The sequence below is a fragment of the Protopterus annectens genome, chromosome 7.part0, assembly GCF_019279795.1.
Source record: "Protopterus annectens isolate FY-2018-M chromosome 7.part0, PAN1.0, whole genome shotgun sequence".
Lineage (NCBI taxonomy): Eukaryota > Metazoa > Chordata > Ceratodontiformes > Protopteridae > Protopterus > Protopterus annectens.
Genome location: NC_056739.1, coordinates 1,420,277,912 through 1,420,302,515, shown reverse-complemented (window position 1 = coordinate 1,420,302,515; position 24,604 = coordinate 1,420,277,912). Strand labels below are relative to the sequence as shown.

General features: G+C 37.2%; 1 protein-coding gene across 1 annotated transcript in view; it reads left to right on the top strand.

The window, feature by feature from the left end:
- Positions 1-24,604, top strand: part of LOC122807067 (contactin-3-like) — a 2,190,808-nt gene that overhangs the window by 2,085,272 nt on the left and 80,932 nt on the right. Inside the window, exons 17-19 of the mRNA XM_044077995.1 lie at positions 9,857-9,927; positions 22,502-22,736; positions 23,819-23,934. Coding sequence (XP_043933930.1) covers positions 9,857-9,927; positions 22,502-22,736; positions 23,819-23,934 — 422 coding nt within the window. The remainder of the gene's footprint in view (positions 1-9,856; positions 9,928-22,501; positions 22,737-23,818; positions 23,935-24,604) is intronic.

Genomic DNA, 24,604 nt, shown 5'->3' with positions numbered 1-24,604 from the left:
TTAGCTTTGGAAATCTACCCAAATGTGATGACTGCAACAGTGAAACCCAAAGAACATAGTACAGTTGTGTACACTTACCATAAATGTAGATGTTCAAGTGTATTCACTGTTGCTGTCCTGGTTACCCTCCCTCCAGCCCCCTTACTTCTTTTGGCTATACCTCTATTCCTTTATACTATGCTTAAAAGCTTTTTGCTGTATTTGCTTTTTTGTTGGAGGTATAACCTTGTATATATATATATATATATATATATACATATATATATATATATATATATATATATATATATATATATATATATATATATATATATATATATATATATATATATATATATATATATATGGATCTACCTGACTAGATTGACAAGTCAGAACAGCGACAACGACTCAGAAGATCGACAAGTCAGAAGACCGACGGAGGAAAAAATCCGACGCTGAAAATACTGAGATAGGGAAAGGATGTGTAAGTATGCGGTAGTGACGGACGTTAGGGTGCGAGTAAGGTAAGTATGCGATGTTGACGGTCTGAAGGGATAGGGGTGGGATAAGTGAGTTAGGGTTAGGGCGCGAGTTAGGTAAGGGTGCGAGTAAGGTAAGTGTGCGATGTTGGCGGTCTGTAGGGATAGGGGTGGGATAAGTGAGTTAGGGTTAGGGTGCGGGTTAGGTAAGGGTGCAGTAGTGATATTTTTTGGGTTAGGGGCGGGTTAAGTGAGTTAGTGTTAGGGCGCGGGTTAGGTGAGTGTGCGATAGTGACGGACCTTAGGGTTAGGGTTTTGGTTAGGGTTGTAGATAGTTGTGTTTGTAAGGGTTAGTGTTGGTTTGTAAGGATTTTGGTGTGCTTGTGTTGTGTGTGTGGGTTTTGGACAGGGGATTTGTTTTGTTTGTTGTTATGATGTGTCGAGTGTATGAGGTGTCGTGTTTGTGAACTGTCGATGATTTGGTGTCGGTGAAGTTGTTGTCGCTGTTTTGACTTGTCAATCTAGTCAGGTAGATCCATGTATATATATATATATATATATATATATATATATATATATATATATATATATATATATATATATATTTAATTGCTTCCCATTGGGGGGCACCTGACATCTGAGGCAAGAAAAACTGATGTAATGGTGCTGGCTACATGCTTTATACCCCTGTTGACCTGACGTCATGGAAGATGAGACAGCAACCGATGCAGGACTCAAGATTTTGATAATCAGGCCGACTGAGGGCTACTGCAAGCAGATAACCCAAGTGTGATGACTGCAACAGTGAATACACTCGAACATCTACATTTATGGTATTTGTACACAACTGTACTTTATGCATAAGATACTGTTTCTTCCTAAAAATATGAGAGTATAGCAAGGACGTGGGGCAGGAAATGTTTGACAGAAAGACTAGTACACTTTTAGTGGAGTTTTCTCTCACATTTAGTGTTTGATAGCTGTCAAACATCATCTGGGGGACTTGATTTTTGGTAAACAGGGTAGAAGTTTTATAATTAGTTACTCTACCATTAATTGCTGACACGAATGCACACATTGACAATAAATTACATAATAAATGTAGCTATGGTATGACTTTAGAATGTAAAAGGAAACTGTGGCAGCTAGCAAGACCCATGCACATGGATGATTTGCAAAGCTCTCCAGAGAAATTATAATTTAACTGTTCTTTGTGGCACAAAAGCACATTGAGTAGGAGTGATTTTTATTTTCAACATTTTCAGTTAAATACACAGTAAACAACTCCTTAACTGTTGAGCATTTTCAACTGGCCTAAGTACTGGCAGCTGTGGGCTCTTTGTACACTTTGCATTTGAAAGTCTATCTGTCCAAAATGGTTCAACATTTATTCATGAAATGTTGAGGGAATGTTACTTTCAAGACTATCTATAGATGGTTGGAAAAGTGTACTCTTACCCAGAAAAAGAAAGGAGTAGCTACATCTTGAATTTTAATGAAAATAATTTGTAATCTCATTTTTAATACATCAACTTATGCAAAGAATGAAAAGATCACTTTTATACAGAAGATCATACTTCTTTAGATCTGATAAAACACTGATATTCTTTATTTATAATAACTTTTCTTTATTTCACTTAAAGAGAGCTGTAAGCTACACATTTGTTTCAGCTGTTTTGCAAAAGTAGAGCTTTGCCTATTTACAAAAGCCATTCTAGACTGAATTTCCCCTTAACTTCAAATGATAATGCTGCAATTCAGAAAGAATCTCCACTATGGGCCCAAACTGCTGATGCCAAAAGGGCTATTTCTCCATCACGTAAAATGCAATTCAGAGACATGTTAGCTGCAATAAGCAAACTCCTCACTACTTGCTAATATGAATGTCCTGCAATTTTGTGGTGTTATCACTAGTGCTAATCAGAACTTCCCTGTGGTGATCACCCCTGTCAACCTATGCTTTTTGTTGGCACAGACACTCCCCCATTCATTCTTCGATATGCATGCACATATTCAGGCACATACCAGCATACATTTTACCTGTCTGAGTTTAGACTGTGTCCCTGACTTTGACCCTGTAAATCATAGATGATTACATTCAGTCATGATTTTGACCCTGTAAATCATAGATGATTACATCCAGTCATGATTTTGACCCTGTAAATCATAGATGATTACATTCAGTCATGATTTTGACCTTGTAAATCATAGATGATTACATTCAGTCAATAATGCCAGACAGTTTCACTATTCTTGTACTTCAGCAAATGCATCATGATGCAAGATCTGTTGCTCCATTAACTTGATAAGTAACTAACAGTAATATCTAAAAAAGTCCCCTGGTGTCATTTAGTGTTCATCCCAGCTTTGTCCAGAAGTCCTGCGCATGGCTGTTAACAGGTATGGCAGCCTTCCAAGACATACATATGGATACAGCCTTCCCCATCCCATCTAGATTTTGCAGAATACTTATGAATTTACCTGTTGTACCTACCTACTCCTTTGTAACTCTGTAACTCATAGACCATTACAGTTGGTCCATATTGCCAAAGATTAGACTTTCTCGTTTGTTATTATTCAGAAAATAAATCATGGCACAAAATCTCTTGCTCGACTAAGTCTACAGTTATCACAGAAGACTAAAGCTCTAATATGTTAATGAGCTGCTTCCTGTGCCAGGGATACAGACTTCAAATATTTTATTTCATTGCGATTAACTTAGTAAGTGATGCAAAGTAATATTTAAGGAGTGTCCCTAGTATCTGCTATCCCCTAATATTATGGATTTCCACTACTATTGTAAGTGCCCATTGAGTCTGCCCACCCTCATGCATTGTGGATTTTCAGTCATATTGTAAAGGTTTCCCGGTGTCTAGTATTTCCTCCTCCTGTAGTTTGGACTTCTAGTCCTACTTTTTTAAACTTCCCCTAGTGTCTAGTGTTCCCCCAGTGTTACTGGCTTTGTTTATTTGTTAGTCTAAAGAGGTTGAGAGGTATGTCAGCCACCCCTACCCCAATATACACACTCTTACACACACACACACACACACACACACACACACACACACACACACACACACACACACACACACACACACACACACACACACACACACACACACAAACACTCTGACACATCTATCGTTTTGCAGACACTTACCTAACCTTACCTTTTATGCAGTCTCCCCATTGACTATTATGGGTGACTGCAAATTTAAATTTGTGCTCATTAGTATGGCCAGCCTTGATAATTTACTCAATCATAATTGAATCATAACCGAAGGATAAAAATGGCACAAAGACAAACCATTTAATAAAAACTGCATGGAAAAAAAACAGCTAATCTAGCGTCTTCACTGTGTAATACCTTAAACCACCCATAGTGGAGACCCATGGGATATGTTCAAATGACCCCTTAAGGACATAACAGTGTTTCAGCTACGTCTTCTGAAAGTTCATGATGTTTTACTTCTTACTTTGTAAGACTTTATGGGTACTGCCAGGCCAATAAAGCCAGTCCCCACTTGCTGCAGACATGCATGCTTTTTCACAACTGCAACACACCCTTCCTTGTCAAATGCATGGATAAAACAACCAGTGTAATGTATTTCAAGTTGCTGCTGTTGTAGGGAAAGCACCACGTCATTTGCAGTAAAAGTAAATTAAAATGAATCAAAATGTGCTTCCCCTATCTGCTTGGTGTGCAAAAAAGTTTCATACCTGCATTCCAGGTTGTTGTTTTGAAAATGGAGCACTGATCCTATTTTGTGGCTCTTATATCTGAATCCCTTGCTTAATAACAAGTCACACCTCAAGTAGTTTTTCACACGTCCTTAAACCTCCTTTATAAATATATATTGAGATCAGATGCAGAAAGTAGTGCACCATTTTTCTGTTATATAGATCAGCAACTGATCCATCTAGACAGGAATTGCTCAAAAATATAGTTGATTAAGAACAAATGTGGTAAAATTTTATTTATGAAAGCTGATTTTTTTTCTGTTTTGGTCTCATATTGATGAGCTTTCAGTCCACAATTTGATAAATTTCTTAATAATGACACCTATTTGGCTAGCAGACAGTCAGGTAATGGTATTTATAACACTAGTTGGCGCTGGGCTTGACTTCAGTATGCTGTTTGCAGCCACTGCCTGAAGCAAACCTCATTGCATTGGGTTATTCTACTTTTCCCAAAAGGTGCCAGTAAAGCATGAGATACAAATATTAACTGCTTGCAAAAGAAGTGTAGCTGACAAACCCAAAATACCCCCCCACACAAAAAAAATTAGCTTACTAACTTTTTTAGTGCGTTATTAATTCTGACAGAAAATTTATGATTTTATTGCCATTTAGCTAATGACATTTAAGGTGGGGAATCATCTTATTGATTCCTAGCCTCCAGATTTTGCCATGTAGAACAAGGCTATGTCAGTGTCGTATTTTTAAAAAATTCAACATAGATTATTACTTTAAGTAATTTTATTAGCCTACTTATTTTGTAATACAATTAAAACATGGAATTTCAGACCTCTTCAACTTTGACACTTAATAGGATAGGTTGACATGTGGCTATGTCTCCTGTGATTACAGATGAAGTCCATTATGGCTTTATTGTTCTACCTGAAGACTTAATCTCTTCTATTTTGGCAAATACAATTTACGCAAATATCACTTGATGATCTTAGATTCAGTCAGTAGTACTTACACACTGCTAATATGTTCACAAAAATAGACATTCTTAACATAAGGAAGGGATAAGATTCAACACACCTTCAAAGTTAGTCAACCATGTTTGTAAATATAGTGAGCAGTGTCATACAAGGAATGTCTGGGCTACATGTCCAGTACTTAATATGCAGACTAATGCAATTCATAAACTGGAAATGTGTTTCTGGTCCAGTACATACTGAATACAAAAGTCTGTGCAGGTACAGCCAAGTGCAAAGGCAAAATGATGAATCCAAACACTAGCAGCCAGCACTTCAAATCAGAAAAAACATTTATTTAATATTTAATATTACTTCATTAAGGAACAAACCAGTCAGCAACTCCATGCCTTCATCAGTGTTACATTTCCAAACAACAATGCCACATTTAAATTTACAAGTAATAAAAAAAAACATTAAAGAATCACCACCCATTTAAAGAGACAGCATTACTTCATTGAGCCCCAGTGAAAATAAAGCTCACAATCTCAATATTCCTTATTATTCAGGATACCATACCAGCCTGACTTATTACATGAATAAAGATTAATCCTGTCAATAATAGTGAAATTAAACACAGCAGAAATATGTTTCTGGACATGTTTATATAAGGTATTAGACAGGTATCCATTTCTAATGTCACTCATATGTTCAAAAATCTGAGTTTTAAGTTGTCTGGAGGTCTGTCCTACATAAAAAGCTGAACATGTGCAAGTAGCTAAAGAAACTACCTAGTCAGAACAGCAAGCACCAAAAGAAAGGATATCAAAAACTTTGGGAATATTCTTAGATGTAAATTGTTTTGTTTTTAAAACATACTTACATCCAGAACAATGCCCCACATGGTTGACAACCCACCACAGGGATGCAATCTATTGTTCTCCGTGTGTCCATTTTATGTCTAACACTTTTCGTGTAATGGTTAAAGTAATTACCAATAGCTTTTCCTCTTCTGCAAGAAAATATACAATATGCAAGAACTAGCTCAGATATTTTATCTGCCATAATGATGTCCCAGTGTTTGTTGATAAGATGCTCGAAAAACCCTATATTGCTACCAAAATTAGTCACCAGCCTGAAACCATCATCCGTAAATTTACGTTTTTATACTGCAACAACTCTCTGTCCAAAAAGTTGATAGAAGAGTCTTGAGTGGTCATAACATACTTATAATTATAACCCGCCACAAAATTTTCTAACCAAATCAAGTTCCTAAACATGAATAAAATCAAATATGTACCAAAGGGATGTTTTTCATGTAACAGCAAGGGGGTCATTTATGCCTTAAGATACCTGTGTGGTTTCTTTTTTATTGGTGAAACAAAAAAGTTTTAAAGTGAGGTTGATGGAACACATCAGGGACATTAAAAGCAAAATGAATACATGATTTTGGCATGTCATTTCAGATATGTACATGGCAGTGATTTTTCTGTGCTTCAAGGTTGTATTTTAGAGCAAATATTTGTTGGAAATGATGATGAAATTCTTTTGAAAGAAAACCTGTTATACAAAGAGTCTGTTTTTATTCTTAAATATGATACTTTGGTCCCTATGGGACTAAATGGGGAGGTTAATTGGAAAAATTGTAATTAATTGTTTGATTAGCAACAGTTGCAGCAGGTATTAGAACAGAATTTTCTTAACCAAAAATGAAGCACTGGAAGGTTCACCAGAATAAAATCCAGCACTTTATTGAACACACGCTGTAAAGTTCAAATGAAACACATCCAGAACGCTTCAACTTAATCACTGCATTTTCATCAATGCAACTTTTTCACAATAAAGTGGTGGATTTTATTCTGGTGAACCTTCCAGTGCCTCATTTGTGGTTATTGGTACGTTTTTTGACACTTTTTCCACATTTGTCATTTATTAACAGAATTTTCTTCATGTCATACATTTCCACAAGAGAATGTATTTTTGTACTCAGAAAATGAATTCCAACATGTCCGTTTTTTTTTCTGCATTTGATAATTCCATCTCTATCTCGAGACATTACTTGTGTATTTAATTTCGAGAAAATCAAGCACAGATGAAAAGACAAATAAAATATTGGAAAAAGGGTAAATGATAGTGATAATGTAATATCTGGAGCTTGAAAAAAGAGAAGATAGGCTTTTTGGTAGTATTAAAAGATGGAAATTTGATCATAAGCACAGTATTTAGCAGTGACTTGACATTTCCCAGACTTTAGGAATATAAGTAGGTCAGGAACACTGAGTGAGAATGAACGATTAGTTTTTGCATGCACAGGAGTGAAAGGCTTGCTTGTCAAAAGGTAAAGAAAAAAGTATGAAGAAACAGAGGAATAAGAGATATATTAACCCAAGGGATAGAAGAATATGGCAGACACCTTTATATGTAATCTCACTTTCAAGTCTTAGAATTTGTAATAATTGAATTCTGAGACCAGAAGTATGAAAGAAAGGAGGAGGGAGTATTCATGCATTGAACTGTAAGCTAATCAGAGGTAACTCAAAGTTTAAAAAAAAAGAATAAGGATTATGGTGGCTGAGAGGGTTCAAACCTGCTGAGGGCATCTGCTGAAATGTAATTTTTAACACCTTTATTAGTATAATCTCAGCATGCTTTCACTTGGAATTAGAAGATACAGTATTCAGTAGCAGAGCTCATACAACAGTATGTATGCTCTGCAAAACTTGAAACACTAAAGATGAAAGGGGATACAGTACTAATAAAAAGGTAAGACAATTGGCAAGAAACAAAGAAGAAGAATAGTTATCAGAGCATTTCACTTGGTTTCTGTTGATTGTGAAGGCCTAGCTTCATGGATATAAATTCAATTTATCAATTTTAGAAATTCTGTTTAAAGAGCAAGATGTGAGTTTAAATGGGTAGATATTCACTAAGTCAGATAATTCATCCTTAATCGAGTTCTCACTAAGGTACTACAGCAAGGGCTAAAACTGTACGTATCAGTGTAATGCTATTAACAGGCTTAAATTAAATGCAAAGTGATGTAGCACTGTCACCACTTGTAAACAAATCTCTGTAGCAGCTGACAGATACAGTCATTAAAGACCTTTGTTCCTTCATAGAAAATTCCCGGTCCTGTAATCAATATGTTGTAACAGTAGTCAGGAAATCCTTCATTTAGCTCAACTAATAGCAAAAACTATTCCATCCATGTCAAAAGAAGTTATCATCTCTCTGTAATCTGTTCTGATCATAACAGTTATAGAATACAATGCCCCTTTTTACTATTTATCTGACCAAACATATCATACATACATAGAAAGGCATCAGAGGTTCCTAACTAAAAGATCACTGAGCTAAAGACCCTTGACTACCAAGACAGTCTTGATGCCTTATCATTTTAGATTTCTACGAGAGGATTTATTTGTAGCATTCCATGCTGTTAAGGACAAAAATCTCATTGGCCTTCTATGCCTCCATAAGGCAAATTGTCTCACAGACACTTTAAGCTTTAAACTTCCATAAACAAATAAGTAAGACATAGTGAAGTGACAGATTTATTATTCAGTGCTTTCCCCACAATTAGAATAACTTTTCATTGCTTATAAAACAGAGTTATACCCTCATTTCCTTCTGGATCATCCCACAAAAGATTAAAAACAATTGTTCAATTTTTGAGACAGCAATGAAGGATAAAAAGGCTAAGATTGCTAAAATAGTTTGCTGCTTGGGTTAAGTTTTCTGTAGTCTAGAAGCTAATTAAATGCAACTTCTCCATATTAGAAAAAGAATTATCATAATATACATTTATCTTCAAAACAGTAGAGGAAGTGTGTTATATAATTATAAGTAAATATTTGGTAGAAAAAGTTTACATTTGTTCTTTCTCATATAAATATTGTAAGAAATTCAACAAGTTAAATTTTCAGATTCTAAGAAATTTTCTCTAAAAAAGTGACTTGTAGTACAAGCAGGCATAATAAGTAAAAAAAAATATTAAACACGCAGATCTAAAAAAAAGGATGGATAGACATAATAATAGCTAGTTGTTTAGTTAGATGCTTACACTTGGAAAAAAAGTGTTAGAGTCTAGCCTGTTTAATTTAAATGTAATTGCTTGAAGTGTGTCATATGATACTTTAATAATAACCTTAAATGTGGCTGAAATTCCTGTCTTATCTATCAGTCACAGCAACATGTTAAGCATTTATTTGCCACTGCAGTGAACCTCTGAAATTGATTTGACTTACTAATTGCGAAGGACACAATTTTAATACATTTTAAATTACATTGATAAAAGAACACCTGATACTTGCTGTCTGCCAAACACAGCATTCATTTGCTATATTATTTTAATTATAGGAGTACTTTGCATTCCAGATTCTATTGGAAAGGATATGCAAGTATTTAATGTTTTAAAACATTCTAGTCTATTATCTTCAAGAAGGAAGATAGACAAATATGTTAGTATAATGTAAAAATATAAGATATGATAAAAGTTTTGCATACTTTCATTTGATACTTCAGGCACCTTATCAGATGCTTTTTTTTCTTATCAGATGATTTTCTGCAGTATAGTGAAATGGAAAATTAACTATTCCATACACAACAGTACAATGTGTGGTTCATCAAGTAAGATTATGTCATTTTATTAACCAGTGGTAACAAGCTCAGATGTTACTATTTTGCAGACAGAAGTTCATTTCTGATTTTCCTTAATAGACAATGTTAACATTTCTGTTTTCTTTACAGTTCCGGAGACACCCCCAGCTGAAGTTAGTGGTGGTGGTGGTATAAGACATGAACTTGTTATAACATGGGAAGTAAGTGCTAAGAACACATTATTCCTATATTTAAATTGTGTGTCTGTCTGTTTTCCTGTTATGTATTAACTCTGAAACTTTTTGCTGAGTTACACATAGCCAAATACTGAATTCTTTGAAGTAACATTTACTTGTAAAAAATCAATTTCTGATCTTATATTTATCATCAAACCTCTCTACTGTCCAGATGTTTACCTCATATTTTTGGTCTGTTCCTTATGAAATTATTGACTCTCTGGCAAAATCACTTATGATTGAAGTCACTAAATAATGACAGACATTTGAGTTTTCAACTTTAAATCCTTCAGAAAATGTGTTTTGACACAGAACCTGTCTTTCCATCAACTTTCTAAGTTTGTAAGAGCAATATTTAAAATGTACCTGTCTTTTTGAGCCTTTGGCTTCCATTATTTTAGGCTTTGTCCAGATCTCTTGCACTAAGAGGTTGAGAGGTACGTTTGTCATCACAGTGCTTTTAATAAGGCTCATCATTCTTTAACACACATTTTACTGTCCACAAGTAATGCAATCATTCTTTTCAAAGATAGAAGCATCATCTTTCTTGAGCAAGTTCAAATGCCTTTAAACAGTTCCAAGAACATTTTTGTAGCTAAAATAATTTGCCCTACAGAAGTCATTTTAACAAGTACAACAATAATTACTTATTCCAAACAAATCTGATTTATATGTTCAGGATGTTTCAAAATAAGTAAATATGATGTGCCTCATTTAACATTTACCTGAAAGTATTCCTTTTTCCCTCTTAGCAAGTTCACCTGCTGGCAGAGTTCTCATTCTCTCCCTCCTTTCCTTTCTGAGTCCACTTGGCATCCCTTACTATTCTTATTTAGAACCAGAGATAAAAGTTAACATGACCACTGTGTCATTTATTCAACTAAACCATGGCAAACACAGGGCCTACATAATACATTATATACATGGTTATAAATTCTATAAATTCGGTTGATCAGTTTTAGAGATTATATTTAAGGAGCAAGGAGTTGGGAGGGTGGCCTAATGGTTAAGGTGCTTGCCTTACAAACACAAGGTACAGGGTTTGAATCTCACAGAGGATAATTGGCTAGGCTGAAAATGGCTCACAAGGGAAGTTAGCCTAGTACTAATCTATGAACCTATAAGATCTGGGGTAAAAGGAAATACAGTCAGCAGAGATTGTTGTACCTTCATTGAAAGGTCCCTATCTTTTGACCAGTAGTCAGGAAATCATTAATCATTAGGAGCAACAGGCAAGAAGTGAAAATATTAAATATAACTGTTATTAGAAGACATTCAAAAATATAAATGAAAGTTGAATAGAGCTAAGAACTGCTTCTAGATTCAGAGGTAAGCTCTAGGCTAGCTGCACTTGTGGGACAGTTTAAGCCTAGAAATTTCCTTTTTTGTGCTCAAAACAACCTATCCCATTTTGTTTTACAATAGTCTTGATCTTCTCATGGTTGATAATTATTTCCACATAATGAGAATAACTGGGATCATGCCATAGATAATTAAGCAAGAGCCCCTGCATGTGATAAGGCATTTAGGAGTTGCCCCTTCCCATTAGTAGTACAGGGGGTAGTCCTGGGGGAAATTTTCTGTTTGCCATCCATAGATCTAAATTGACATTTAATATGGACAATGATGAACTTTGTTTTATGTGGATGGAGAGTCAGTTCCACAGCGGCACTATCATCTGTGAAATATACCTGTCCCTCCAAACCCTTCTATTGATATTGTAGAAGAAGTTTAGATCCCTAGGCAAAGTATTTCTGATGCCATTTGACTTGCTGATGTGCAGTAAATCCATCAATAATCGGTCAGAGGATGCCTTATATGCCAGACACAGGTTGCCTCTTAGCAGTCTGTAGGAAACTGAGTATAGTGACAGGGCTTTAAGTTGGTCTATGTAGGACATGCTGTTTGCATCTTGTATCCCTTTATCATTCCACCTTTCTTCATCTTCTACTTTTGGCTGTTCCCATTAGGGGTTGGTACAGTAGATTATCTGTTTCCATTTCTTCCTGTCCTTTGCATCTTACTCTGTCACACCAACCACCTGCATGTCCTCTCTCACCACATCCATAAACCTTATCTTAGGCCTTCCTCTTTTCCTCTTACCTGGCAGCTCCATTCTTAGCATCATTTTCCCAATATACCCAGTATCCCTCCTCAGCACATGTCCAAACAAATGCAATCCTGCCTCTCTGGCTTTGTCTCCAAACCGTCCAACTTGAGCTGCCCCTCTAATATACTGATTCCTAATCCTGTCCATCCTCATCACACCCAATGCAAATCTTAATATCTTTAACCCTGCCATATCCAGGTCTGATTCCTGCCTTTTTGTCAATGCCACCATCTCCAACCCATATAACACAGCTAGCCTTACTACCCTCTTGTAGACCTTCCCTTTCACTCTTACTTGTACCCGTCCTGACACTCTTCTCCACCCACTGCACCCTGTCTGTGCTGTCTTCCTCACATCTCTTCCACACTCACCATTACTCTCAACTGTTGATCCCAAGTATTTAAACTCATCCACTTTTGCCAACTCTACTCCCTGCATCCTCACCATTCCTCTACCCTCCCTCTCATTTACACACATATATTCTGTCTTAGCCCTGCTGACTTTCATTCCTCTCCTCTCTAGAGCACATCTCCACCTCTCCAGGGTCTCCTCAACCTGTTCCCTACTCTCACTACAATGTCATCTACAAACATCATAGTCCATGGGGGCTCCTGTCTGATCTTGTCTTTCAACCTGTCTATCACCATTGCAAATAACAAAGGAACAAAAGCAGATCCTTGATGTAATCCCACCTCCACCTTAAATGCATCCACACTCCCACTGCAAACCTCACAACTGTCACACTACCCTCGTACATATCCTGTACCACTTTTACATACTTCTCTGCCACTCCTGACTTCCTCATACAATACCACAACTCCTCTCTAGACACCCTGTCATATGCTTTCTCTAAGTCCACAAAGACACAATGCAGCTCCTTCTGAATTTCTCTATACTTCTCCATCAACACTCTCAGAACAAACATCCATATCTCTGGAAAATAACTGAATACATTTAGGTAAACTTTAAGTAACATTGGTAATTCACAATAAGATGTTCTTCACTCCAGTTCTCAGCTGTGCTGCCTTTTGTACAATGACTGCTCTCATGTTGGCTCTTTCCAGGGGTTCCATATTCCTTCTTCTCTCAAAAACAATGCAGTAGGTTAATTGCGATCTTCCAGATTACATTCAGGTGTGAATGTATATCATGCACATAAAGCAATAGTGCGACACCATGTGCAGAATGTGATTTAACAATCTGCACCAGTTTTCTACTGGGATAGGCTCTGGCATCTCCAGAACTCAGAAAAGAATAAATTGAGTTGTTAAAAAAGGAATGGATGGCTAGATGTATTCATTTTGCCTTTTTGCCTCATGTTTTAAACCTCACTACACTTATTATTATGATGTGAGTATATTAGCTGTTTGTTAAAATAAGAGCAGCTTTACCAATAGTTTATGTACATCCCGATGGTTAGCAGTCAACTATAGCCCTCATCTATCAGCATCTTTAATCACTAAATTCTGGATCCATGACGTATAGTCTGCAGTAAATGGGATCCTCAAACTTCTGTGCCTTAAAACTCACCTTAATCTAGGTTGGTTGATTGATTGGACATAACTATATACTGACCTTTCCTACTGTTTGCCTGTTTTAGCTTATTTAAGATAAATTACCACTCTGAAAGACTTCAGAGGCTAGCTTCTTCAGTTCCTCGGGAGACAAAGCATTTGAAATTATTTCAGTGAGCTTGCAGCTCAGATATTTTTCCTTAGAATTTTTATTTTATTTTAAAATTAACTGAATTGGGCTATGAAGACTTAATTATGCAATGAAACACATTTGAGAAAACAACTTTCAGTCTCCCCTTTCCAGTATTAGTTCCTCTAGTGTTTATTACATAAATTGAGTCTGTTTACAATAACATTAGCTAGTGATGTAGATATAGATACAGACCAAAGCATGTTTGTGGAATATTTTTCCACATTTGACTTTCAAAAAGAAACAGCAGCACCACACTAGGTCAAATTAGGTCAGAATTGCATTTCTTCTTCAACAATCCTTAATGTCAATGTGTTATTTCAACATATTCACTGAAGGAATTATCTAGGATAGTGTGAAGCTATTGACATTAAAGAGGATGGTGTCTACTTTTTGTCCCTAATGGATAGAAAAAAAGGCTGTATGGACATTGACAAATTGATACACCTTCTCCAGTGACACCATTCCACTTTGATTTAACATAGCTATGTTGTATTTGAGCAAAACAGCCTTAATAAAAGAAAACTCTTCACCAAACAGAGAAGGATTAGGCTGACTAGAAAAGAGAATAAATCCACTTGTTTCCCTGTGTTAGGATTCCCAGTTACAGGATTGAGTACAAAGCAACAGAACCGTCATCCAGGCAGCCATAGAGGTGATGTTTGCCCTTGTTGTTATCCTGGCAATGAAATCATTTCTGTTAAGACCCTAACATTGTCAGTGGTGGCTGATATGAGCACTTCAGCCAACAAGGGGTTTCCGGGACTCTCTTCTTGCATATGCAACCTGTCACCCACATGCTGTGGAAGTCACCAAGCACACTTCCCCACTTCTGGCCATTTCAGCTACTTGCATTCCACCACTTCCAAGTCATGATCTGGCACATTCACAGTGGTTTGGCCTTTGGCTAGCCTACAGCACGTTATTGAAGGAAATATCCCATTTAAGTGCTAACCAGGCCCAACACTACTTAGCTTCTATAATCAAATGAAATCTTGCTGTGTGTGTAGAGAAAAAAAAATATGCATACTAAACTGAATTCCATAGCAGTGATTAACTGACCAAAACCACCATTCCCTCCCCCAGTGATGGGCAATCCAGCAATAGCCATATAGTCCTATCTTCACTCATCCATCTTTTCAAGCACCTGACCTGCTGTTTCAACTCAAGTCATCCATGTCATAATCAGGGCCTTATCCTTCTTACACAATAGAAGACAGGCAGCTCTCCATCAAGGCAGGTTGTTTTCCATCACAGTTTAATTCATTATTCCTTCTGAATGCATGTTGAGAAGTCAAATTTTCATGTGAAGCAGGTGAGGCATTCACAAATTGCTCCATTACTGTATAATGGCCTTCATTCTGTAAGGGCTGCAGCAGAGACGTGTAGAGCATACATCCTGTGCACCTATAGTTTCAGAGTGGCTTAAAAAAACATGGTCTATGCAGGGATTTCCAAAAGATGTTGTCACATGCATTGATATACATTCACGGTTCTACCTGACATAGTCGAAACCACACAACACCGACAACCACATCACCGACACCACATATTCGACAGTCCATAAACACGAAACCACACATAACCGACAACGAAATAACCGACGGTACACAAACACGAAACCCCATACACTGCACACACCACAATAACAATTAAAAACAAAACACATCCCCATTCCACAAACCACACACACAACACAAGCACACCAAAATCCTTACAAGCCCACACTAAACCTTACCCTAACCCTAAGGTCCGTCACTATCGCACACTTACCTACCCGCTCCCTAACCCTAACTCACTTAACCCGCCCCTATCGCTCCCTAACCCTAACTCACTTAACCCACCCCTATCGCTCCCTAACCCTAACTCACTTAACCCACCCCTATCGCTCCCTAACCCTAACTCACTTAACCCACCCCTATCGCTCCCTAACCCTAACTCACTTAACCCACCCCTATCCCCACAGACCGTCAATCTCCACACTTACCTGCCTCGCACCCTAACGTCCGTCACTACCGCATACTCACACAGCCTTTCCCCATGTCGGCATCCTCGGCGTTGGTGTTGTCATCCGTCGTGTCGGTCTTCTGCATTGTCGATGTTCTGCCACTCGCGATTCGCGTCGGTCTTCTTCACTTTCGATCTTCTGGAGCTCCGGATTCCGATGTCGGTCTTCTGCGCTGTCGACGAAGTCAGGTAGAACCACATTCACACACTCTTTTGTACATTTAGTGTTAATTAAATCTGTATTTTGCATGGAGCAAATCTGCTGTGCCATTATATAGAATGTCTGCTAACAGTGCTCAAAATTAGATGGGTTAGGCAAGCAGAAATTCTTGGTTTCTCTTCATATCAAATTCAATGGTGATTATATCTCAGTTGCTCATTTAATGCTTCCATTCATAGGTCTATTGTCCATGAACAATACTGTAACACTCGGACATTTTGAAGTCATCATTTGGAATGTAGGCAAATTAAAATATAATTCATTTATAATTATCAGGATAAACAAAGTAGTACAAGATGGTAATAATCACGTGGCATTAAAGTAAAATTTCGTATACCATAAAGAGAATAGCAGTTTATTTACAAAACACATTGAAATTAGATTTCTAGTATGGTTAGTTTTGTGCTTCTTAGAGACAAAGCATGTCAAAATGAGTTATGGTACATTAGAACATATTAAGTGACTCCATACTATAGCTTCTATAGATTTAACACTCGAGTGATTTGAAATGGCATATACTGGAAAAATACATTGTTTGCCTTAAACAGTTTTACGTATGGCTATGACTACCCTGTATTTATCAGTCTGAAATACAAATTCTAGAAAAAATATTTTCTAAACAATAAATAGCCTCATTCCCATACATGATGGCCACTAAGTCTTCCACTGGAGAATGGAATATGTAACTTTTGCTGTCTCCAAGAAACTATATGGAAATAATATACACATTTCTGGTCACTGGAATATTTCCTCTCAAACTCCACAATACAACATGAGCAATGCTTATGTACCAAGCCCTTTCCATACTAGCTATGTTCTGCCAGTTCATCATCTGTACATTACAACATGCAGACTGAGTCAAGTATATGGATGTCTCATTATTGCCAGAATGGTTTTGCAGCATGCTTAGTAATAAAATGTACCTTTGTAGCATGATTAGTAATAAAATGTACTTTTGTAGCATGCTTAGTAATAAAGTGTACTTTTGTAGAATTCTTAGTAATAAAATGTACTTTTGTAGCATCCTTAGTAATAAAACGTACTTTTGTAGGTCTGTGGCACAATAATTATAATACATTTAAGTTTGTTCTTTATCGTGTTAAAATAGATATGCATAAAAATTCGTAGGTGGCCTTTTTTAGAGATACTTCAGTTCCTGTACAGTTTTTGTCAAACAGAAGTATACTTGCTGTCTCATTTGCAGAGAGGGATAAAGCCGTAACTACGACTCATTCAACTTTGACTTGATTAGATGCTCGGGCATTTATAGGAGCTGGTGTGGAAAAGATGTGAGTGGCCATCTGGGGAGGGAAGGGGCAGGCTGTGTCACAAGGTGCTATGCTCCCTCTGAAGGATAGGTAACAGAGACAGGAGTGCCCCTGGGACATATGTGTGGCTCACCAAGACACTTCTAAGTAGCCTTCATCTTGCAGATTCACAGGGAAGGTGTAGTGGCCCCCATGGTACTGCAGGTCAGATATCCAACATCAATGAGGGAGGGTAGGACATAAAGAGAAAGCCCTTGATAGTTGCTTGTGTAATGGTTGTTGATTCTGACTCTCACCTACAAGAAATGAATGGCCTTACAAAGAAAAAGGGGTTGAGGTTGGTATAATGGTTAAGGTGTTTACCTCACAGCACAAGGTACAGGGTTTGATTCTTACCTTTGAGATGGGAAATTTGAGGGCTCAGTAGTGTAATAAGTAGCACATTTGCCTTGGTACAAAAGGATGTGGTTTCTATTTCCATATCCGATTGTTGGATTTCTTAGGGATGGGGGGATATAATGGTTAAGGTGTTTACCTCAGAATCACAAAGTACAGGTTTTGATTCTCACCTTTGAAAGGGAGATTTGCTAGGCTTAAATGGCCTACAAAGCCAGTTAATCTAGTACTTACCTGTGAACCTAGGAAAGGGGATGGCCAATGGTCAGCAGTCTATGGAAAAAACAAAACAAATAAAAAAGTGGCAGTAAAAATATTACAGACCTGATATCCCTTTATTCAATGTCTTTTAGACTTATGAGAGGGGATCTCTATTTCCCTTACTGCTTAATTAGAGACCCAGTTGTCCTTGACTTACTATTTCTCTGGAAGCCCAATACCTCCACCAATATCAGGATCAGTGACCTAAATCTTCACCGTCAGATGAATAAAACACAATGGAAGGATAGGTTTGTAACCTAGCACTTCCCAAATCTCTTGAATAAATCTCCCCTGCATCTTGAGCAGTGTGGGCATGGGACACTGGGGGCTAGGCCACTATCAATAAGGTTTGAGGGGATTATAAATGTGACTTTTTCAGCTTCACTGTTTAAGCTGTGGGTAAAGTTAGCTGATGTATATAATGATGTAGCTTTGGCAACACTTTTATGGGCTATTAAACAAGTGGAGTGAGATGGATATTGATAGGGTAAGCCAATTATTGTGGTGAAAGATTGTTAAGCCTAACGAGACACATCCATCAGAAAGTACTCATTGCACAAATAAGCAAATTTAGGCTGCTCTCTACTGTTAGTGTTAAAACCATTTGTTATTTCTATAGTTTAGACATATGCCACATTTACAAAACGTTTTATTGATTTATTTATTTATTTATTTGAAGTTTGTTTGCCAGGATGGTCCATTGGGCCAAAAGAGACCATTTTCAATGGAGTCCTGGGGAGAAAAGCTCCACAGAAACAGTGTATACAATAACAAGTTACCATTAGTATAGTACAACAAAACTAGAGGTAAAAACATACTATTTGAAGGTACAATTTAGTAAAATGCAAAAGCAGATATAAACACCATAAGTAAATATTTACAAATTATTGTTTTAGAATGAGAAGAAATAGCTGTGACATGGTGGGGACTAAAAACTAAAAATGATACAACTGTCATTATTTGTGGAACATTTGCTCAATAATATTATGTGGCTCTTATAATGTAAATTGTTTGGATACACAAATATGGCTGACAGACACAACAACACTGTATACAGGCAAGGGGACAGCAGTATGGTAAAGTTTTTTTAGGCCACAAATCAACATAATGTTAATGCCACTGTTTCCATACCTTCAGAGCAATGCGTAAAACCTGAGAAAGCAAGCTGCATCTCCTCGATACAAAAAATGAGGTGCTATGTCAAGCTGTCCATCCCCACCATCAATGGTTTTTTGGGCAGGATGCTGCCATCTGAGACAATGGCAATCATGCCTGGAAAGATCTGATGAGCAACATTAATGCTATTATTTTTGGCCAGGACTGTACGTGTATAATGGTGCATATCTAGACTTCTGATCTTACTCATACTGCTGAAAAATAAGCTGTCCACATGGCATGGGAATGTAGGTTAACAAGTGGTGGGTTACTAGTTGAACCACTTCTCATGGTGAGAGAGGAGATTATGGCCTTTGCCAAAGGCGGGGTTTATTTCCACATGGTCCTACAGTGTGATGCTGTACATTGGTGCTGAGTGTCAATGGAAATCTAGAATTTCTATGAAGATTCACCAGCAGTTGTAAGTCCTCTTGACGCATTAGTTCCTGGTCACATTTTTAAAGCTCTCTCATTTAGGATATACAGGGATATCGAGGATTTTACCTGCATGACCGTCTGCACAAGGTATGCTATTTAAATGTGTAGTTTTCAAATGCTACTATTCCTCCATCTGACTTTAGTGATTACTTCTAGTGCTGGGTCATACTTACACAGTGTAATATGTTCCACTGTGTTCACAAGTGATCCTTAATCCAGGACCACCACTGTGGAACTGCTCTAACCTGATGTTGGGGGATATTCATCCTTTCATGATGATTGCTGGGATGAGCTGGCAGAGTCATGGAGAAAAGTATGTGTGTTGGAAACAGGGAATGTGACCTCTGCAATACCCAACACAAAACATGGATACAGTCTGTATGCCTACAGACACACACACACAGCATAGGGAGGACAGGTTAGAGAGGAAACTAGTGGTCATGAAAGTGTGGTACCTTTACCCAGCACATATGTTCTTTGCCTATTCCCCTTGATGGATACACAGGGAGGTGGGTACTGGTGATCTCTGGAGACATGGTCAGTCCCCTGAAGCTGATTTGTCAATGTCCGAAAACCAGCATGTATGCAGGGCCATCATGAATACACAGCCACTGTAGAGTTAGTAAGACTGATACAAGAGAGATGACCCACAGAAGTGCATGTTCCATATGTGTCATTGTTTTGATAGACTAAATCATGTCCTGGAATGTGACCTATCCTGTCAGGCTTGCCTGCCTTATGTGAGGTGCCATCCTACAAGCTATTTCACTACTGTCTCCACAGCTGGTTACCATCTTGAACATGGATTATCTAGATCTTTCCCAATGAGCACAAGCACTTCTATAGCTGCATCTGTTGTGGAGCTGTCTATGCATGATATAGGAAGTTCCTGGGGTCATAACAGTAACAGCATTGCATGCCTCATAATGGACATCAAGTGCAGTAATGCAGCATGCTAACATCTAGTCAGGGCTGTGGTACAACCAGTACAACTCCTGGTAGACCAGGTCTTGTGTGTGGGTGCTTGCACAAGATGCTGCGTCAACTGCCATATTGGTCCTGGACCTGTCCAGTAAGTCAATATGCAGTGTTGCATCTGCTGCTGAGACTGTGTCAAAGCAAGTACTACTCTTATCACTGCAGCTCCCAGTATATCACACACTCACACTTCTAGTAGCAGTGGCCCTTCACAAATTCTTTTACATTAATACCCCAGAACTCAAAGGCATATACAAAACTGCACTCTTACCTTCAGTTGTCCTCATCACTCGCACATTTGCTGTGAAAGACAGCTAAATGTGCTCACTCCTTCACCAGTGCAGATAATGATAATTCTACCATGCCCATTGTACACTGTTACTTAGGTTACCTAGATGCAATGCACAGTGTGACCGACCTATGTATTGCTAGGCACAATCTGATGTTGGTTTCCATGCATCACTTTTACTGTAGTATATCTGCCTTACTACAAGCTGATTCTATGTGAAAGATGCTGCCTCCTTTCCCGAAATGTGTTGTGTTCACCTCTGTGTAGTACAATCATCCTCTGGTGCTGGCTCCTCTACTGCCTGGTGTGCCTGGGAAAGCTAATCCTCCTGCAACTGTCCCCCCACCCACACCCTCACTATATTACTGTCACTGCCTATTAAGTATGATATTGTGTAACACTTCACATACTGAAAATACTTTTGCACATGTACCAGGATCAAATTGCAGGGCTCTACCAGATGAATCCAGACAGCAAACGCCTGCTTTCAGCAGCCCAAATATGTTTAATAATATTCCTTGTTTGCAGTTGGACATAATTGTATCCGTAGTGTTCTTCATTCTGTGGATTTCTGATGGGTGTCATCAGCCAGGGTTCCTGTGGTATGTCACACCTCACAAATCACTGGTACAGGTTATAGGTGTGCCATATGTAGGAGATATGATAACTGTCTGGATGACCTGCAGACACATTATAGATGATACCTTGTGCATTACAGACCACCTGGTATTTGGAGTGATAACATTTGCAGTTGATGCACCTCCTTTCCAGTTCACTAGTTTGGGCTTTTATTTCATTTAGGTATAGTCTATAGCTCCTATTACCTCAGAAGAATTGGATATGCCATAGAAGTCCCATACAGTGTTCTGGCTCTCCTCTGCAATATTTAGGAACCACCTAATGTCCGTTAAATGCTGAAGCATTACACTATGGAACCGATGGAGTATTCACAAAGCAGATGACAAAGAGTTCACCACTTGTGTCCTCAGTGGGTCACTGAATTTTCTGTCTGGCTGGTATGTGCAAAGCCAAATGTACCTTGGTGTTCACTTGGATAGTTACTCCATGTCTCCCATGGGGCTGCAGATGAGACTTGCATATGTCTACAATGTCTTCCATGATGTCTCTGTCCACACAGTCCTAGTCCACAATGTTAGTGTTGTGGAGTTCATGATATGTTAATCATGACTTGAGTCTCCAGGGGATATAATATGCACTGTAGTGGTTCTTTATGCCAGTAAGAGCTTGTTGAAAATATACTTTTACTAATGCAGTGGCAACCTCTAATATTTGTTGCAGTTCAGTTAGCACAAATTGGGAGATTAAGCAATATTTGTTTAGACAGCATGCCATACACCATGACATTTACACATTTATGAATTTCTCTACTATCTTGTTATGTCTCATTTGCATTGACCAAGCTCCTTATCATTAGCATATAGCTCAGTTTTCACTGCTAAGTTGCTTTCTGCTATAGAGGTTAAGTGTGTTTGAATTATATGCACCCTGCATGTGGTTTCTTGTGACAAATATTTCTAAATCTCAGTTTATTTCTTGTTTATGTAAGGTATCTTAAATTTGAATTGTTTATCACTGAGTATGCATTCTCTTATCCTTAAAAATTTAGTCAACTTCCTTGTTAAAATTAAACTTAAAAATATTCCTATTGAACAGGGAAAAATGTATTCAGTCCTTTTCAGTGCCTGATTGCTCTGTATAATCTCTGTCCATAGCCAGTGCCAGAAGAGCTACAGAATGGGGAAGGTTTTGGTTATGTAGTTGCTTTCCGACCACTTGGAACTACAACATGGATCCAGACTGTGGTAACATCACCAGATGCATCAAAATATGTCTTCAGAAATGAAAGCATTCAGCCTTTTTCTCCATTTGAAGTCAAAGTTGGAGTTTATAATAACAAAGGAGAAGGTCCTTTCAGTTCAATTACTACTGTAAACTCAGCTGAAGAGGGTAAGCTTACAATATTGTATGTGAATATATTAAGAATATTATATTTGATTAAAGTTAGAAAGAAATGATATTCTGGTTCTGAGGAACATTTTTTCTTGTGCTGTCTTTCTCTGCTCATGTAGTTCATAGATGAAGTAAGGCAACTATTAATTGTACTGAAGTGGAGATGCTTTTTCAAATATAAAATCATGTTTAAAACAGAAAACAGAAATAAATTACATTGAAGAGGAAAGATCATTACAGAATCTGGTACCTGAAGCCCTGATTTTTTTAATACCTTATACCCATTATGTTATGTATTATTCTTAAAAAAAACTGTTTTCCTGAGAGAGATAGGTAAGACATATGCCATAAAAATCCATTCCAGTGTTTTTACATTTCCATGTACTACAATAACTGCTGTAAAATAGACACTTTAATTATGTGCACTGTTAACTTCCTGTCATTTACAATTATTTTGTCATGCTAAAGTCTCTCATGTTTGTGAATACATTTTTATTTAAAGGTAATGCTAACTTACATTATTAAAACATTGCTTCTGCAGAACATATGGCCAAGTTGGCCAGAAAATGAATGTAGATCCTTACTTCCCACTTTTTTTAGTTCTGATCCACTGAGACAGTCTTTAGGATTCATAAACACATTAACGAGATTGAATCACTTTTTAACAGGATCGGGAGGGTTCTTCAACTCTACATTCTTCACTTAATAAGGGAAATGTGGCTGATTGTTCATTTAAATTAAATGTTATTGCATTTCATTGCAATAAAATTAAGTATATGTGTATATCTAGTCTCATTTCTTGAAGGATGGAGAATTAAAAAAAAATCTCCTAATCCTGTCATGTTGAACTACATATCTGTTATGCAGTTATAAATTATTTATGAGAATGGTAGTCCATTTTTGTCCAGTAATTACAAAATGCAGTTTGTAATGTAGTTATATTTTCTTTGGTTGCTTAATCAATCATTTCTCATCATTTTCCATGAAAGGCTGCATTTTTGATAAAACATAAACTTAGCACATCAATAATTCATCTTTCAAATAGTCATGTTGACATATATTGTTCTTTTTTAACTTAGAACCATCTCTCGCTCCTGCTAATGTTTCAGTAAAAAGTATATCTTCTTCAGAAATTGAGGTGTCTTGGGATCCTGTTTTACATAAAATGAACAGAGGAACCATTATTGGATATGAGGTAATATGAGCAATCTGTAGCATTAAAAAAATGTTTCTCCTATTCATGACATTTTGTTGACACATTACATTGCCTGAAAACATTCTTCTGTGTACACTAACTTGCTTTGTTTGCTACTGAACTCATATAAATAATGTTGTGGGGATTTTTAAATGTCTTCTTTTTTATCTAGCTTTCTTAACAAAGATGAGTCAAAATTATTGGCTAATAAATGCATCCTGTCTGCCATATTTTAAGTAAGACCATGAGAAAGTTCTAGAACTGAATCAAAATATTTTCATTATTGTAGGTTGTATCTGTTTTAATAGAAGCTAAAGTATGCTACCTCAACAATGGAGTGAGTGGTCCATGCATAGGTTCAGAGGGTACATAACTATATACATTATCTCTGTGTATTTATAACTGGAAAATATAAGCCAGCAATTTCATTGTATACTTACAGATGTTTTTGCACTGTCCAATACACACACACACACACACACACATATATATATATATATATATATATATATATATATATATATATATATATTTGTATATGGGTCCCCTACAGATGATTATTGAACTTCCAAAAGGCCGACTTTCATATGGCAGAGACTATATGATCGACTTTTGGAATTTTGAACGTTCTGAATTGACAGCTCCCTTTAGCGTGGAACTGGAAAATGTC